Raw genomic sequence first — 20,095 nt, forward strand, 5'->3', positions numbered from 1 at the left:
ATTAAGTGACCCACTTTCTACCAAGATTAGTACGGGATATGTTACTCTATTCTTCACTACTCTCTTGTCTCACTGACTCTGCCAAATGCCCAATCATCACCGGTGACTGCAGCGAACAGCAGGGTTGAGCTACATTGCCATTTACGCGGTCGTCGCAATCAATACCGGCAGTGCGCCCGCCGAGCCCCGTCGGGAAAAGATACGCACGGCATGGTCAGCATGAGGTCACAAATTTCTGTAAGTTCTAAAGACGTACGTAAGGCGAAGTACACAGGACCAAGCCATTGGACAGGTACACAGGACAGGCTTTACGTACGTGTATTTTGCGTTTACTGAAGTTATGGATCAATACATAGTAGTCCAATCTGAATAGAATTAGACCAGCTCCACAGGATGTGGCCACACTACTAGCCATCCTATAGGGCCGCTGTATATGGTAACCTCACAGTAACTCAGTCATTATTTTATCACCCTGTGCGTCCACAATCTGTGAAAGCAGTCATAAGGATGCGGAATTCAAAGCAGCTATGGCAGTTCTTGTTGCTCGAGAAATGCAATGACGTAAAGATGCGGTGCTCTTGCAGGCGAGACGACATCTATTGTGCTGCGTCTTTCGCCCCGGCTTTAGATCTGATTTATTTTGCTCGACGTTAGCATGCTTTGCGCATCTCATCGCAACACGGAGCCCGTTTTAACAATATAGATCACACTCGCTGTATAACGAAAGTTCAGTGACATGACCAAACGTGTCCAATCGAATCCGTCACAGTCGCTAGGGATCGTCCAGCAATGGTATACGTTTAGTGGACGCAGGAAGCTCAAAATTTGTTCGGCTTTCACTAGGGTACATTCGGAATTTCTCGTGCGGCGTTGTGTAACAGGGTGGTAATAGGATTTTCCTACCATTTCGTTTGCAGCATTTTGTTTGCAACCGATCAGCGAAAGTGGAAGATCGACACGACGTCTAAGAAGGTGGCATAATTAACTATACCCGGGGAAGAAAACATTTATGGTGTAAAGCTTGTAAGTGAAGGTGGAAGGGACCTCACTTATTCCGAGAACCCTTTGGCCTGGACCACCCGCCAAGCCCGAGCGATGAGTTGACGCTGGTCGACCAGTTTTGGCTGCTAAATCACCGCCCCCCCCCCCCCCACGCTTCACTGAGTAGGTTTGGGTCCACATTTGTTGCAGCTGTCTTAATTTACATTTCACCACCTTAGGACTGGAGCGAGAGATAATGCGTCAGTTTTGCAAGGGCGGGGCGATCAATAAAAGCAATTAGGAAGACGGAAATCAAGATGGTTTTTGCCTAGGAGTGATCTTGATTGAGTACGAAAGAAATGATGCGAGTTTCTTCAATGACGGCGAACGGTTAATGAAAGCGTCCCATTCATGACGGAGGCACTGCCCTGCGCTTTATCAAGCTCGAGTTTGTTTTATTAACAACAGTAATAACACTAATATTGCTACTTCTTAATAATGACGATATTATTACTAATAAAATATTTATTAGAAACAGAAGTAGTAGTGGTATATATTTATGGCCCAGAGGAATCATGGATTCCATGACTATGATGAAAACTTCATTTGGGCCAAGAGAACACGCAGGGGAGACCCCGCATCACCTGGCTAGTCCCACGTAGGGACCACCAAGTAGACCTTGGTGGCCCGTTTGCGGGCAAGCTGGACGGCCAGAGTCCCCCCCCCCCCCCCCACACACACACTTGATAAATTTGCAGGCCGATCTTTTGAGCGTTAGGGTAGATAAACATTAATTTATCTGATTTTTTTTAAACTAATCCGCTAACTTTCCCCTCCACCAAACCCCCAGTCATCGTTTCTATTTCTATCTCCGGCCTATCTACTCTTCCAATGTTGTCCCGAAAACCCGATGGTTCTTGTAGCCTAGTGCTAAAGCACGCACACGGGTGTATATTTTCACACTCAATTTAAAACGCACCTTTGTTCCCTTGCTTGCTTGCTCCTCTGCTCTGGGCCCTATCTACTAAGGGGGATCGGCCAAAAGCTGGTGTTTAATGTAAGTGAACAATTAAGGACTATGCAGGGCAAAAGGGAAAGCGATTACTTTGTTTTTACTCTACCCTCCTTACACGTGAATATTCCTCTTCTATGGATCTCGCTTCGTAAGTATGCGTTACAAGACATCCCGACCTCGCTTAAAGCAGCAAATCATAGCCCCTTGAATTACCGAAAAGTGTGCCCTTTCTTATTTCACTTCACAATTTTGTGCTCACCCAGATCTGGCTTTTCATCACTGCTACCTCAATGCTATCACATTCTCGCCAAAAAACAGCGCGTTGTGATAAGCGGAAAAGCGTTGGAAGTGGCAAAAGAATATGTCTATTTAGGACAGGTAGTAACCGCAGAGCCACACCCTGAGAGTGTAGTAACTAGAATAAAGATGGGGTGATAACATTCGGCAAGCATTCTCAAATAATCCATAGTAATCTACCGCTAGCCTTTGCCGCATCTTGCCGGTACTTCTTGCCTTGCCGCATCTTGCCGGTACTTACCAGTGGTGCAGAAACCTGGAGGCTCGCAAAGAGCGTTCAGTTTAAATTGAGGACGACACAGTGAGCGATGGAAATGAAAATGATAGGTGTAACTTTAAGAGACAGGAAGAGAGCAGAGTGGGTCAGGGAACAAAGCGGAGTTAAAGATATATGATAGTTGAAATCGAGAATAAATGGACATGGGCAGGGCACGTAGCACGTAGGCAGGATAAACGCTGGTCTAATATTAAGGGTAACCGACTGGATTTCTAGAGAAATCAAATGCACAGAGGGGAGAGAGAAGGTAAGGTGGGCCGATGGTATTAAAATGTTCGCAGGTATAATGTGGTAACGCAAAGCACAAGACCGGGTTGATTGGCGCATCACAGGAAAGGTCCTTGCCCTGCAGTGGGCCCAGTCATGCTGCCGCTGCTGCTGGTGATGATTATGATAAATGATGATGATGATGATGATATAATACATCTTTACCGCTTTTCTGTAGTTTCGTATAACACTCTTTGTTACCACAACGCTTACACTACCAGTCGTATCTACAGCTGATTAGTCTCCTAGTTTTTTTTTCTCTCCACTGCGAAACAACAATGTTCCCAACTATAAAACGACAAGGTTCTCATACAGAAGACGGAAGACTCTCTGCTCATATTTCTCTGTCTTGTTCACTTTTTGCTTAAAAAATTCTTCGAACTCCTTATAACGTGACAGCGTTAAAGAGCTCGTTTGGTAGCAATTGGTATCGGTGTTGGCATAATTGATTGCGAGTGGAAAACCATCTTGGGTGTTACAGAAAACATGAGAGATATGCATATAGAATAAATATAACAAACGAAGTGATCACTCTTCCTTCTATCCTGCATATATCCTTTAATTGTTCATTTACATTTACCGCTGGCTTCTTGGCAATTACCCCTTAATGGGTGGGAGTCTGAACAGAAGAAGCAAGGAAGAAACCAAGTACAGTCTTCTTGGTCCTTTTGCAATGAACACGAAGCTATTCAATCGTTGTTGCTGAGCTGCCGACGCTTTTCTCACACAACCTGGCAAGTGTCTGGCGAAAAAAGGTGAGCCTTTAGATGTACACTTATTTCCTTCAAAGTGTGCATTAGATGGTTGAAGTACGCACTAGAGACAAGACATAACTATCACGTTCAACTTTCAGCGACGAAGCTTCTCCCAATTGATTTTGGCGCTGCTGAATGTCTAGAAGAATATGGAAAGAACTTTATGGTCTGAAATTGGGCATGGGCCGACAGTATATGCTTTTCTAGCTTCATAGATATTTAACGCAAAGTTCCAGCAATGATCACCTTTTACTTACTTTCCCACGTTTCACAAGCCACAGGAGAACAAAATACATCAAGAAAATCTAGTCAAGAAACTAAGACACATTCCTATTTCTTAATATATCCTTTCCCTTAGGGCTTCTTCTCTGGGATGCAACAATGAGAGCGAATTTATTAGAGATACTAAACGATTTACTTGCTGGGTCACTCCTCATGTAATTCTAGTTCTTTCAAATTTTCATTTATTTATATATTTTATTTAACAGATTTGTACCCACCTATATCGTGCGTAACTTTATGACTATCCAAGTTTATATTCTCTAGAAGACTCAATAACTCTTCTTCCTTCATGAAAATTTTGAATTTATTTTCATCCGTTGTATTAACCACTGACTTAATACCCAATCCCCTTTAGTGGGCATGAGCCTAAACATATGGTCAAGCAAGAAAGTGAGATCGCGTTGCCCGGTTCTTGGCCCAGTCTCGAGGACGATTCACGAGCGGCTGAAAAAAGTACGTGACCGTCCGCTGCCTCAATTGTAGAATCTAATTCAATCGGATCCTGGAACGCCAGAGTGGACGCTCGTTCCTGCTTCGCTGCTGCTCCGGACAGGAAGCATCTTGCTTCTTTCTCACTGTAAGTTACGGCAGCCTTCAAGTCCTTTTTATTTCTCATTTCTATCAGTTGTCTTCCAGCCGAACTGGCTGGGGATTCAGGCCTGTCCAATTATCCTGTGCTCAGAGCCATTGTTTTTGGTTGAATTCTGATGTAGCGTCCGAATATTCGAGATTTCTCCGAAATAGGAAAGGTAATTGCAAAAGAGATGGCGTTTATTTTGTTACGGCAACGTCCTTCACCGCTCATTTGTAGGTGTTTGGCCTTCCCAGTGGTCCATATGTTTTCAGTTATATCGCAGCCTATAGTTTCTTTCTAATCGTGAATTTCGATACCAATTTATTTCGGCTTAGCAGTTAATTAGTGTGCGAGAAACATGCAGTGCAGCCAACGTTAACGAAGTTTAATGTAATAAGACAACACTCTCCGCAGCGCCTGAAGGCGAAGCCCCGCTTCACAGTTGGGAAATAACTAGGTGAAATTGTCGGGTACAAGACCTCGTATATAACAACTATCTGCAGTTTGAGGAGCCCGCATTACATTGCACTGACTTTCTCGATATATTGCAGGGCTCATTCTCCCTATCGAAGATGTTTTCAGCGTCTATAACTTTGGAGTTTCTCTTCCTGGAATCGACCCTCATATGACCAAGGGAAGGCGTCATCTGATGTGGTGATATGACGTTATCGTCGGGCTTCGTGTATTGGCGTAGCGATGACATCACGTGACGTAAGAAAAGTAATGACGTCATTTGCGGCGTAGGTCACGTGCATTCTTTTACAACTTCCTCACCTGTCGTGTTCTGCCCCAAGAACCGAGCAATAGGGCAGTTCAGTCCTTAACGGAACCCTCAGACAAGACTTTTCCACATCGTCTTTTTTGTTGTTGCTGCAATAGGTAGTTTATGAGAGACTTACCACGACCGGAAACCTCGTTTGCGGAAGTGCGCGATAGTTATTTATTTAGAGGCGCCTATAGAGCCCCCTGTCGCAGTTTCAGTTTCAAAAAAGCACTGAGCTAGGCAGGAGCTGTTTCGGCGCAAGGTAAATACAGCCGGGCACCTGACCATGCAAAACTATGACGTGGATGTCCGGGCACCGCACTGACAGCCTGCGCAGTCAGCGCACGCGAAGCTACAGGCACGGAGGAGCAAATCACGAAAGCGCAACGCGAGTGCCAGCAACCACGCAACACATTTAAGTAACGTAGGTTTGCTTACAGTCTCACAGCGTTGATGTCGGCGTCATGAAGCTCTCCGCATTTCACTCACACACCTTGTGCTCCAAATTTTCATTTAAAATATGCTGTAGGTTACACTGGCACTTCATATTTTGTATATTTTGTGCATGTCTCCAAATTAATCTCTCACTCATATAGTCTTCGAAATTTTGTGTCAGCGCTTCTTACAAATACCACCACAAGAACTAAAAAAAAAAATGCCGACAATTATTGCATACAGTGGTTGGTCACAATACCTTCTTTCCTAACCACTACAGGTATTGTGAAATTTTTTTTTGTAACATAGAAATATGATTCAGCTCTGCTTATCCCTGCGTATTTCATAAATGGTAGTACGTGCGTTGGCGCTCACGTATTTTTGTTTCAGTGTTTTGTACGCAAACACAACCTGTCCTTGGCGCTATACTGCTGGGCACATAGGAAATCACTTTGGCGGTGACCTTGATTTATTGTAGTTCGATATCTTTACACACAGAGTGCACGCCCTCTATACCAGCTCTTCTGAAACGGTCACCGGCTTCGATCAAGCAACCCAGCCTAGCCATGTGTAAGTTCTAGTCGGAATGTTCAGTCGTTTTTTCGGAGCGCCACGCAATGCCCCTTACGCCCTGCTGTCTTTTTATTGCAGCTGAGTCTCCAGCTGAATCTCCAGATTCGACCATGTCTCCAGATTCAAGCATCGATGCTAGTAAGTTCGACTGCTCAACACGTGACATTTCTATGAGTCGATATTGTGTATACTTTTCGCTTAATATATCACCGGATCGGGGGAAGCATTGTAGCACACTAGTTTCTTAAACACGCCATTTTTGTTGTGTTAGCAATAATACGAACAATCGAGGTGCGTTTCGTAGGCGTCGCCGTTACGTTACGTATAAACTCTATATCGATAACGTCATTCTGTGCGTCGTATGTTTAGTATGGGAGCAAAAACAAGCGAAGGCTGGATACAGGCGTGGCTTAAGCACAGCTGAAACGCTCCGGCCAGCTCCGTCGGGAGAACGAGCATGGAATGGTGCCCTGGGGTTGCTGCGTCGCTCGGCCGCTAACTGGGAACCTTAATCAAAAGGTCGCTCGTGCCTGCAGTTTCTCGAATGAAATCAGAAGAGGTCTCTTGCTTTTGTACGTGCTGTGCTTTCAAGAGATGAAACGGCATCGAAACCCCATCGCTTGCTGGGGCGGCCGTAATCCTTTTCCCAGTGTGTTGTAGGGTTAAGCGAGATGGCGTTGTATGGAGTTGGCTACCAGCTTTACCTCGAGAAACATTCTAGTTTTATCTATCCCATTCGTAGATTACCGTTACCTCGAGACTGACTTTTCTTTGAATTTTAAATATAGGTAGCCAGTACGCTTCCTAAAGCACTCAAACATTACTTATTGGGTCATTGTAGTCGAAAATAGTAGCAGTTACAGCAATAGGAGTGGCTTTGACGGCTCAACAAGAAAGGGTTAATATTGTTACTGGCTAAACACGCCCTTATTCGCAGCGAGGCGTGTTCAGTGTGCACACAGACAACGTAGTACGCCCGTATCACCACGAATACTGGCTTTTCGATAAGCTTCCTTGATAAAAAGTTAGAAAAGAGCCGAGAATGCACCTCGGGCCGTGTCACGAACTTTGGCTCATGTGAGATTCAAAGTTAGGCGAACGACTAATTCGGAAGATCTCATGCCTCGTGGAATCGGGTTACATGCGATACAAATGAGGAGTAATTGCCTTTGTGGCATTTTTGTTTTTTGTTAGTGCAATAACTGCATGCACATTGTGGGCTTACTGGGTACGTCGACCACACAGGAGTTTAAAAGGGAACTAATGGTCTGACGTAATGTTCAGCACTCATAGTAGAGCTCGAAAACTGTTAATATTGAGACAAAGTGCAGTTTATATTGCAATGATGTAAATATGATCGATAACTCAAGTTCGCTTTCCTTTGAGGTCATGCAGTGCTTGAACACAGCTTGATCAATCATACAAGTACAAGCATGTTTATTAGGCTGCTAATAAGGCAGAGCCAACAGTGGCAACACAACTGAGGGTAACTCGACCTGACGCCTGTATCACAGGTGTACATGTGTGTTGTCTTGTGCTCTGTAATAAAATTAGATGGCACCTCAATTTTGATTCACGTTGCACGGACATTACGCTGCGCGAGGGTCTTATAAAAAGCAGTCGCACGACCTTTCATGTGTCTGCGGCATTACGCTCACCGTTTGTCCATCACGGCACAGAAAATGCGAAGCACCACCCTCCGTAACTCTGGGGAAGTGGAGTAGCAACCACAATGCTTGTATGCCAATCATCATTATGCTGATAAGCGAGGTACTTGCTACACATCTGTAAGACATAATGGGCTCTTTGTGCTGTGGCTAACCCACCCCTATGGAAGATAAAGAAAACGTGAGTAGATCTCGTCTTCGCCAACCTCAGGTTAGATCCCATCGAAGAACCATTAACTCTATATTTCAAGGCACACAAAGCGGTAACAATGAAAGCAAGACGGACGGCAGAACTCAACACAACATACGAGTTGTGGCCAATAAAGCATTGTGTTTACCGCACACACATTATCGCTCGTTTGCATGCCCACGTATTTGGGCGGTTGGAAAGCTCCCTAGAGATTCACCCACTTGTTATGATTGGCTGCATGGAGATGCCTGGGTTTTATTTTCCACCCCTGTATCATTATTTTATAAACTAATGGCAACATAATAATATGAATAATGATATTATTATTACTTGAGAACAAAGAATGGTAATCTAAATGCGATGGTGTCATAAAAAACCGACATCGGCAGCTCTCACACAACGACTGCGAAGAGTGTATGTGAGGTCTCAGCAGGAATAGAACACAACCACTCTGCGTGGTGATCAAATGCACTGCCACAGAGCTACGCAAAGTCTATAGGAACTCCTTTGGAAGAATACTTTATGTGGGCGTAGTGTTAGTGAAATGTTTGTCGTGGTTGCTGTGTAGGCCATAATTTTATAAACATAACATATGTACTCCAATGATACAGGTGTCCCGTCATGTTATTAAGGTCGATTGTACTTAAGCGCCATTCATTGGAGTTGGCCTACGTATCGCTATCTAGTGCTACCATCTTCGCAACAACATTGACTACATTTCAAGTGTTCCTTTTTAGTGTTCCTCAGCCTAGTGTTGCATCTGGCATCGCTACGCTGTAGGGTAAAAAAAAAAACTGGTCATATAAAGTATATGCGACTGTTTAACATACAGGCCTTTGCGTATAACATTTATACATATATTAGGCACCTTTTCTTACCGTTTCACTTCACAAAGAAATTACACTACAATCAGCTTCCCTCCGCATGCTTCGCATAATATCGATTCCCGTGGTACGTGGGATATGCCAAATTTGTCATCTCGTGACTAGACTGTCAGATTTTTCAAACCCTGCCAAGTAAGCGAACTCGCTGCTTATGCTTCATTGGGAACGAGGCTCCCGTAATAGAGCCAAAGAGACTTTTTTTACTATTTTTTACCTTCGTCAGCACTGCGTTATTTCGTCGACTATTACCCTCCCATACCAATTTTGGTTTACATCAAGATGAGAAGGTGACTAGAGATAAATAGGTCAATCGATCTACCGATCGATCGATCGATAGATAGATAGATAGATAGATAAAGATAGATAGATAGATAGATATATACATAGATAGAAAGATAGATAGATAGATAGATAGATAGATAGATAGATAGATAGGTAGATATAGATAGATAGTCTGATAGGTAGCAATGCTGAAAGTACGTTTGGTTGGCTAAGAAACGCTTCGCATTTAAAAAGTGAAGCACCCAGCATTATCGGTTCTTCGAGGCATGGTATCCGAAAAAAATTATTAGGACCACCGGCCGCATGTACCGACATTGAGGACCGTATCCTCGCGGGGTAACGGCGTACTTGCTCTTTCCCACGGAAATTTCAGCCCTGAACATTTTCATGGGGCCTCTCTCGTACAATTGCTCCCCCCCCCCTTATTGATCTGGCCACTCTCGCAGCCTTCATGTGCGCTCCCCCCCCCCCTTTAATATAGCCATCCTACGCAACCTCCCCCCCATCCACGAATCTGAAGCCATAAGTTGAACGAGATCAACAGCAGGTGGTCGAAATCAATGCTGTTTCCTCCACTTTGACGAGCCTCATCGAAATCATCCTTTATAAACCTAAAAGAACTGGTCACCAACATTTCTGCTGCATTTATTATGCGTAGCTATAGAGCACGTGCTTTGCGTTTGATTGATAATTTCGTGTGACTTTGCTTCGAAATTCCAGTTGGTGTCTCTTCAATCGGCCTTTCAGCTAAGAACGTTTGCGAAAAGCGCAGCTTTTTTTTTCTTGTTTGAATTGCAATAAATCCAATATCATACACGCGTCTGGCCGAATATTTAGGACTTGCTTGAAAAATTACGGTGAATCAACTCCTATAGAATATTCTGTGCTGAACGAAAGGATACAATGTACTATATATGTACATTATTATCCAACCCTGATCAATTCTGCGCTGCTTGCGACGTAAAAATATTTGTGCGGTGAGAAGCGGCGCTGCGGTCACGGCCCCCAGTGAACCAAGTCGAGCCGCGTTGCATGCGCGCGGAGTGCACTGATGCCCTGTGAACCACCGCGTTCGAACACAAATAACTCTATAGCGCTCGCCGTTTGCTGCAAGTGAGTACAAGAGTTCATATTCGCTGTAGATCGACAATTTGAGATTACAAATAGTTCGCGGCTTATTCCATTTTGCCATTCCGTGAGGACACTCACTGTCCGGTAAGCTTCGCCTTCCTCTATAAAAAAGTGACACCCTAAAAACTGATTGCTGGTTACTTTAGTGTAACCTGTTACGCATTTGCAATAAAGGGGGGTTTCCACAATTACTTCAACTTTGAATGCATCAAATGATTACCGGCGTGAAAAAAAGAGCCAAAGGAGAACTGCACAGGACAAGTGCTGACTGCCAGCTGAAACATTTACTGCTTCTAACAAATAACAAATCTTCATACCGCGCGTACTTGAGGGACCGGATGAAATTCCACGTATCAATGTGATAATATGAGGCCAGCTACGGTGGTCTAGTGGCTAAGGTACTTGGCTGCTGACCCGCAGGTCACGGGATCAAATGCCGACAGCAGTGGCTGCATTTTCGATGGAGGCGGAAATGTTGTAGGCTGGTGTGCTCAGATATAGGTGCACGATAACGAACCCCAGGGGGTCGGAATTTCCGGAGCCTTCCACTACGGTTTTGGGACGTTTAACCCCACATATCAATCAATCACAATCCTAAACGATTGATTGATTTGATGATGCATTGTTGTGTGAAGTTTAACGTCCCAAAACCGCCATATGATTATGAGAGACGCCGCAGTAGAGGGCTCCGGAAATTTCGACCACCTGGGGTTTTTTAACGCGCACCCAAATCTGAGCACATGGTCCTACAGCTTTTCCGCCTCCATCGGAAATGCAGCCGGGATTCGAACCCGTGACCTGCGGGTCAGCAGCCAAGTACCTTAGCCACTACACCACCAGGGTGGGGCTGTAGGAATGTGAAGCAGCACTGGTGTTCACTTGTACGTGTTTTCATTTGTATGTGTCATGTATGTTTCATTGGTCTGTCAATTTATGTATATGTTGTGCACTGCTCATGTTACCCGCCCCCCTCCCATTTTTGTTTAGTGCCATGTGTGTGTCATCAAGTGAGCACCCAGCGCTGCTAGGAGAGTGCAACGGAGCGAGCGCACGCTGCATGATATACGAGCGCACGGCTGTGAAAGAGAGAATAACGGGAGAGAAGAAACGAAGTGGGGGCAGTGCTCTGTTACCTACAGGCGCCGTGCTCCCGACCGGGTTGCAGAAATTAGGTGCTTTTTTTCATCTTCTAACCACTACCACCACCACCACCACCACCACCATTCTCATCATCGCCCCTCCTCGCGTTCACGCGAGGAGAAAGCGGAGAGTTGGCGCATGCGCAGTGGGGGATCGGATGGTCACCGAGAGACGGACGCAGATGCTAGTAAATGCTGCATCGCATTAAAAAAAGCCAGATTGAAAAAAAAACTATCTGGGTATCCTCAGATGGTTGAGCTCCCGGGCAAGCAAGGCAATCGAGGGCTTAGTGACTCATGTGCCGGACATACCCATGACGTGGCCAGCTTCCACCATTTTCCGCTGCGTTAGACTCCCGTGTTCATACAAAATAGCGGCCTTATCGAACAGCGAACAAAATAGCAATCGCTACTGTTATGCGACAAGTGCGAGCTAGCGTGGTCTTTTAAATAAATTGGCAGCTTATCCACGGAGTGAATGATGGAGAGTGGGGAGAAGCATTTGTCTGTCCATTCGTTCTTGCTTCCGTCCATCCATGCGTCCGTCTGTGTGACCATCCATGCGTCCACCCGCCCGTCCGTGCGTGCGTCTGTTCGTGCGTCCGTCCCTGCGTTCGTTCATGCATCCGCCCATGTGTCCGTTCATGCGTCCATCCATGCATCTCTCTGTGTGTCCGTTCGTCCAGCTATTCAACACTCAAAGTACCATCATCTCGCATCTTTTCATCATATACTCTCCATATAGAAGCACCACGATCCAGCGGACATTCCAAGGACTAAACGAGAGGTAGCACACGCACACTTTCTTAACGGCTTGCGCTTCGGGTCTACTTCCCACCTTTAACCACATCGAGTTCATGGTATATACTACTTCACTGTGTTCATGGCACTGTGGCCCAACGCTCGCTAGGCGTTTCAAAAACCAAAAAGGTTACGCCCAGCGAGTATGACGTTGCAAACTTTTTCAGTCAGATAGTGCTCAATGTACATGCCAATGGCTGATAATGGGGATCGGAGCGTGCACGTTAACTAAAAGCCGAATGCTCCTGTCTCTCGTTCCCCATTAGCAGTCATTGGCATGTACATTGAGCACTATTTTTTGTTGTTCAAGAACGCACAAAAGAAATCTCTCACCAGCACCACCTTGGAGGTCAAAATGTTATACTTGTTACACTACAACCGTTACGACGGACGAACGGGTGCCGCTATAAGGAGCTTCGCCCCTAAAATGGTTCTGCTCACGCAGGCGCACATCATCGCTTCTCCTCTGTAGTTCTCATTTGTTTCTCGTTGTTCTCTCGCTGACAATGACTGTTATCCATTCATACTAACTAGACAGGTTCATCACTTTTGTCAACCGAATTCAGCTGGGGGTCATGTTTCACCAGAAGGAAACGATATTCTTGCCTGCGTTGCTGAAAATAACATGACACCCAAGTTTCAGCCACAATCCGTGTTTTGTGGGTTCATTTCTGTGCGTTCGCAGATAATTTGGTGAAATTTCAGCAGATTTCGTTAAGCACCCAATATAAAAATGAGTATTTTGATATACGAGCCAGTTGCTTGAAACTTAGTGGCGAGAAGTTTAATAGCGCATTACCAGCTAGCCCAATCCCACACTTCACTGGAAACTAATGCTGGCGAGCTTGCGAGCCGCAATGCTACGAGCAGCTTGTTGTGCGAGCGTCTTCATTGCGACAGACGATATTGTTTCGTGATCGGCTGTGCGTTAAAGGGAGATGAAAGGGAAAATTTTAGCTTTATTCAGCTTGTCACTGAAACTGAACGATTGGATTGGATAAACTTTTATTGGGTCCTCCAAAACTCAGAACTGAACAACTTGAAGCTGCTGAAACTGCTGTGTACACAGTGTTCACAATAGCTTCGCTGCGTTCAGCGTATGACGTCATGGATCACATGACAAAATTGTGGTCCATGGCGGGGGAGAGGGGGGGGCGGCGTGGAGTGCCCTCGACTTTTCAGGTTTGTTTTGCGGTGACAAAAACATTACAGCCCACTTTTTGCAATATCTAGGCGTAATAGGCCCTCTGCTGGTTTTCATTGAAACCCCGAAATTGTTATGTCACCATGTTATGACTCCTTTAATAGAACCTGTTGGTTAATATGCAGAAGCACCAGCGAAAGTAAAAAGGATGGTGCAACGTTCATTTTTCTCTCTCATGGGAGCAATGCATGTTTATTGACCAAGTTTTTTTTTTCATCGCTAGCCAATTAATTGTATGAAAGAAATAGCATGCCCTATAAAGTAGAGTTTTCTTTAACTTCGCATTCATGTGAATATTGTGACGAGACAAATTATTCCTCGATGGAAGATTTTCCCGAATATTGTTGCCTGTACATCTTCCAGTTTAATATTGACTATAATTAGAACGATTGGCGTGTTCTCGAATTAGCTTCGAAAGCATACGCTCTATTATTGTAAATTTCGGTGTATGCATACTTTTTTGGCGTAACTGTCTACTACCTGCTTCAACACGCAGAAAGCCGAAATCTAGCTTATTGCACACGCTTGAACCCCCTAATGTTGCATGGGCTCGATGCTGTGTACAATGCCTGAACGCCTTCGGTATTATTGAGTAACTATAGTATCTCGTTTTAGAATTTACTATGGGTATATGTGCAGTTTAGCACAATGTAGTGCCATTCAGCTTGTCGAATGGTAGACGAAAAGAAACGCGGTAGCTATAAGCTATAGATTTAGAAGCACTTTTCACAGCGTATATCTCTTATGCTCTGTCGCACAGGTGTCAGTGGTGGTAAGTAGCACCAACTTTTTCTCGGAAATTCGTTTTCCTTGTGCTTCGCAGAACGACGGAGTAGCATGTACTTCCATATAATTTTATACTGCACGTGTTAACTGGGAGGTAAAGTTTTTGAAAAATAATTCAGGATATTTGTGCATTCTTCCCATGAATATGTCATTTTTGAAAATCATCCGTGGAGCGACGAAGCGCCTCATTTATAATCGCATTCTCAGGATTTTGGGACATCTTTACGTGGCGCCATCTCTCGACGGCAGCAACGGTGTTCAGCCATAACTGAATGGGAAATGAATGAAAACGTGGTAAATTTTGAAATAAGCTAGTTATCAAAAGCGACTCGGAGATCCATATAGAAAAGGTCAACTTGTTCATTTTGTTGAAATTTCAGTCATGCAATGCAAGGCGTGTGGCTTCCCAGGACAAATATAACAACGCTCATGGGAAACACATGGGGCTCATTGTAAAGTAATAAACAATCTGAGAAGCCATGCGCTTTGTAGTGCTTCACTCAAATTTCACCAAAATGTCCCCGAAAAACTCTCCTATATAGATCCTGGAGTCGTTTTAGATGTGATCCCTTTTATGGTCAAGCTGAATCCGGTGTGCGGCGGTCTCCTACACTCCACCTCTCCCCCTCTCTCCTCGCAACGCCGACGCAAGCGGTGTCTGCTAGCCTAAGTTCGCTCCGTCCTTTAGGCACCCCTTCTTACGGCGTTTACATCTCTGTTGGGTGTCCCTTTGCCTCTCTCCCCTTGCGACTCCGATGGAGAAAGCGCCCCCTAGCGAGCGTGTTTAGAAAGAGTGGTTAGCGATTTAGAGAGAGAGAATTATTTTAATGGGGAGCTGGAGAAGTTTTCCTGGTTTTTCACCGGAGAGGCTACTCCAGGTGCCGGGTGATGACAATGACATATGATAAACACACAACACGTACAGTTACACGCATAAAAGTCACATAACACATACAGTCACTCACACGCACTGCACTATTTGTTTCGTTGAAGCCTGTGGCCCGTAAGAATGTCAGTAGCACTTTTGTGAAGTCTAACGCACTGGAGCTGTTCTGCCATGGACCTGTAATATTTTTCAACTTCAAGTTTGTGTCCTGTTGTATTTTGAAGGCCATCTTCAGAGACTGTCTCTCTGACGCGTATATCGTCCACTTACAGAGAGCATGGTTGGTGTCCTCAACGACGTTATATTGTCCACGAAATTTTGAGTCATACAGTCGAATTTCTTTTCTGAAGTAGTTCGTATATGGAATGTTTAGTCAGATGCAGTGTAAACATGTTTCATCTTGGCTGTTGTACAGAGATCTTATACAGAGGCCCATACTGTAGGCTAGGGTTTGTCCAGAGGTGTCGCTGGAGGCGCCAGGCGTGTGCCGACACTAGCGTTGCTGCGTCTTGCTTTGAAAAAGGTACCTTGACAATTTCAGCTGAAGTGTCATGTCCAGCTTTGGCAGCGTCATTAGCCCGGACGTTGCCTAGTATTCCGCAGTGGGCAGGTATCTACTGCAGAACAATATGGGGATGGAGGTCACGGGCTTTCTTGCATAAGCGTTTGATGTCCGTGACGAGTTGGTCCTGCGTGCATGGAGACTTCAGCGACTGCAGCGCTGCTCTTGAGTCAGGGAAGATGACCCAGGACTCGGCTGTCTGGTACACGATGTAATTATTGGCAGCCCGCAGTGCAGCCTGTTCAGTGGCTGTAGATGAGGTGCAGTGACTGAGAGTGGCAGAGATGGTGACATTGGCAGATGGAATCAAGACGCCAACGGCGGATGATGTAGACGTAACAGAGCCGTCAGTGTAAATATGACGATGAACTCTGTAGAAGTTTTACAAATGCTCTAGAGTAAATTATGTGAGTGCTGGTCCTGGTGTGGGTCTCTTGCTCTTGAACCCAAGCACGAAGGTGGCTATGGTCCACGAAGGAGTTTTTCCACGATGGTTCTGCATGAATTGATCCTCTCGCATAGTGTAGCAAGAAAAGACTCCGCACAGGACTACTGTCTGAATCAAGCGGATGACCCGCCACTCTGGTGGCATGACGCAACTGGACTCCAAGAAACTCCTGCTGCCGAAGAACAGGAGCTGAAAGGCGCCTACTTTCAGCAAGGGTTCCGATGCTTGCTGTGTTCTTTGGTAGGCCAAGGCACACCCTCAGAGCTTTTGCTTGAGTTCTAGTCAGGGCTTGCATGTTGGTTCGAGAAATTCCATGTATCGCAGGAAGGCTGTAACGTAGAAGACCTTCGCAGTGAGCGGTATACATACGTAACATGGAATTAACGGAACAGCCACCGGCATTGCCTGTTAACAAGTGAAATATGCTCGCGTGTGACGCAACTTTTTCCTTTATCCGAACGTGGGGAGTCCACGTCATTAGCCGGCTGATTTTCACTCCCAGAAACTTATGATTCGTCACGTACTTAATGGGACAAGGAGCTTCCTTTAGTGTATAGCGTGAGACATACGCCTCGTAAAAGCAACGGCGGCACACTTATCTGGGGACATCGCTAGACTTCGTTCGAGTAAGAGTACTTCATACCCTATTATGGGAGAGCATAATTGTTTGAAAAAAAAGTGCTCGCGCAGCACAACCGTCCACTGGTTTACCCCGTATATATAGGCACTGGATAATGACTTCCTAGTTAGTGCCGGTGGGAGATTTCTCCTGTGTGTTCTTGAACAATATGAATTCGCATCGTGCGCATTAACTAAAAGTGGACTGCGGGTCTCTGTGTCCAATCGTAGTTTTTTATCTCTCATTGCCGATTAGCAGTGATCGGCATGTTCCAGGGGAACACACCGGTTCATGATTGTGTTCATTGCACCTACCCAGCTTTCTGTCTTGCGCAACGTCATGATGAGCGCCAGCGTCAACGTCACTGCCAGTGTAAGAGTTAGCGCCCGCTGCTTCGCATCTGCACATGGCTCCCTTTAGCGGTATAGATGGTGTAATGTTTCCGAAAGGTAGCTTGTTTCAATGCCATCATTTACCCACTGCCGCTATTCCTCGAAGACAACTGCGGAAAACTGCTGTGCCGAAAAACAAATTCTCTGACGTACCACACGAGCACTCATACCACCTTGTGGTTACGACCTCTCTGGTGAGCTTACCCACTTAGAGGAAGTAGCGCTTCGGATTCTTCGAGATGGGGTCGCACTCACGCCGGCAATTACCGCCTAATAGACGCAACAGTACCGTGCAGCATAGGAACCATATGGCATTTTTGCGACGCTCCCATACTGCAGTGGACGTGACACTCTTGCTCTGGTCGTGTCTGGGCCTTGAGCAAGCGTGCCTTCGTCATCTGAGAACAACCAGTCACCGTGCCGGTTACCCTCAGGACTCTCAAGGGTAAATAAGAGGACCTTCTCACTGGTGCCTGTTAAGGTTTGGTTACGCCCAGCCGCCGCCAACACCAACGAGAGATGGCGCTACGTGCAAGTGTTCCCTTCATGAGAGCTATGTGCGAAGCTTGAACTGAATATTTTTGCGCAGAAAATACATTCCTTCAGTATGTTTTTTTTCTTGGCTAAAGTCACAGTCAAGTCTACGACACTGCTTGAATAGGGAATAGGTTGTTAGAGTGACGTTGGACTCGACAGTAGAATGTTGCCAGTGAACAATGCTTGCCTAAGAAGTGGTGTGGTTATAATGCAGGAATGTTTCATTTATTAGTCAATTTCGAGTCAACGAAATATCTGACTGTGGCCGCTTTTCTTCTTTCTAGAATCTGGAGAGTAAGTCAATATTCCAGCTGTTTGGGCACAGCAGTTCATTTATTGCTTGTATATTTTTTTGCTTTTGTTGTCAAGGAGTGAATTACATGAAACGCACAGTGTGTACGCACAATACTTGGGGTATTTTGTCTGCATCTAAAATAATTATCAAACCCTGTTCCATCAAACAATAATGCCCAGTGCTGGCACAACATTTTCTTTAGATTGGTTTGCGTGGAATCGCAAAACTTTTTCAACTTCATTTTAGGAAAAGCTAATAGCTCAGTGTTTAGGAGTAGGACTGCTATTTCATGCAACTTTGATCGATGGCGCATTTTTTGAAAATTTGTTTTTCTGGAAATTTTGAAGAAAAATTTTCTGGAGCCTTGCAAACAATAATAGTGATTGAACATTTTTTGTAATTTCTATTTGGTGATCGTAAAAAAAGTTATTCAGACTCGCAAATATTAATATTGATAAGTTAAGGGATTGCTTCTGACGAAAAGTAGATTCAGTATCACGGCATGTTGACATGAGATACCGCAAAACTCGGTATCTTCAACAAGGTACAGAGTTTATATCTGCATTGATGCACATAAATCTGCATCAATGCCGCTTGCCACGCCAACGCATTGTGTTGCTCCGTGAGCAACTTTCAAAGTGCTCCTGTGGGTGCTTCTGTGGAATCTCCTAAAGAAAACGTAATCTCCGTATTTGAATCTCATGTTTGAATTCCGTCATTTAGCGGCAACAAAACACTGTTCCCCGATCACCGTTTATAAGGAGGAGGTATTACCTATTATCTCAAGATTGATCGAACCTTGTCGCACGAATTTTTACGATTTTATGGTGATAATACCTGTTTAAAAGGCGATTATTTGAGTATTCACAAAAGAAAGGACTGTAAAAATTGTAACTCACAAATGGACATTACCAAATACCTTTCAGTTTGTTAGAGTACACGCACGAGGAAATCATTGTTACACTTGACTCAGCTGTGACAGACAGTGGGCTCGTTAATAAGAGCTACGCGTCGGTGCAGTTGCCGATGTCGATCTCAATTTTGTAGCATATGAAATATGTTATGCAAGCTGAAAAGTGTTTTACTATTGTTTCTGAGCTGACAGTAATAGGAAAAGCTGTACGATATGATAAGAAAGACTGTTGTTCATTTTGTAAAAAAGTGTAACTGACGATTTGTTATCATAAAAGCACGAACAACAGAAACAAAATTATTGAGGCGTCCAACCAAGAGGTAATGGTCCTGTGTTGGGGGCAGGGGCAATGTTAATGTTCAAAATAATTGCGGCTCTAAGAAAGAGATCGAAATTTAGGCGGTGGGAGGCTGTTTGAACAGACAAGACGTACATTCCGTGATGAGCTTCTGCAGCAAACTATAGCGGCGTGCTGCTGAAGATGATCCCGGAGGCCACATACTAAGGCATAAGATTGCATGTATTGACGTTCAAATGGTGGTACCATGGGATTACGCCGTGCAATGCTGGGCGCGAAAACCTAGAGTTGTTCCAGTGACATCCGTATTTCGGCACACTGCATTGTATTGCTATCAATTTTCTTTAAAGCTTTTATGACACGTATGCGATTTTTTCCCATCTCATTTCCAGTCAAGACACAGGCACACAAACGACCATCGCTGCCGTCTGCGGCGTCTGCTGTTTGTTATTTCTCATTGGCATTTTCGCGTTCGTGTTCATCGGATCGGAAGACTGTAAGTCAATGCGTGCATAACATCATGGTATAGTTTTTCAATAGGTGCCTTACTTGTCAGTAAAGAAAAATCACGCTGCGCGAATTTTGTAACCAGTGGGTTTGTCGTAAACGCCCATAACATCAGAAAATCCCGAGACATAACTTCTAATATTTTAAAGCTTGATATTTAGTATGACAGTAATAGCATGAACACCTATGTACAAAAAAGTCTTGGTAGCTAAACATTCTACGGGAACCCTATACAACACAAAACATCGTTTGGAGCGGCATAAAAAACAGCAATATATTCAGAATACATGGTTTAAATTGAAATGACCAGATGGTTCGCATATTAGAGGTAATAA

General features: G+C 44.7%; 1 protein-coding gene across 1 annotated transcript in view; it reads left to right on the plus strand.

Moving 5' to 3' along the window:
- The first annotated feature begins 6,212 nt into the window (after window positions 1-6,212).
- LOC142774250 (uncharacterized) overlaps window positions 6,213-20,095 on the plus strand; it is a 34,185-nt gene continuing 20,302 nt past the window's right edge. Inside the window, exons 1-2 of the mRNA XM_075874638.1 lie at window positions 6,213-6,216; window positions 6,298-6,357. Coding sequence (XP_075730753.1) covers window positions 6,213-6,216; window positions 6,298-6,357 — 64 coding nt within the window. The remainder of the gene's footprint in view (window positions 6,217-6,297; window positions 6,358-20,095) is intronic.

Source organism: Rhipicephalus microplus, chromosome 10 (assembly GCF_043290135.1).
Source record: "Rhipicephalus microplus isolate Deutch F79 chromosome 10, USDA_Rmic, whole genome shotgun sequence".
Classification (NCBI taxonomy): Eukaryota; Metazoa; Arthropoda; class Arachnida; order Ixodida; family Ixodidae; genus Rhipicephalus; species Rhipicephalus microplus.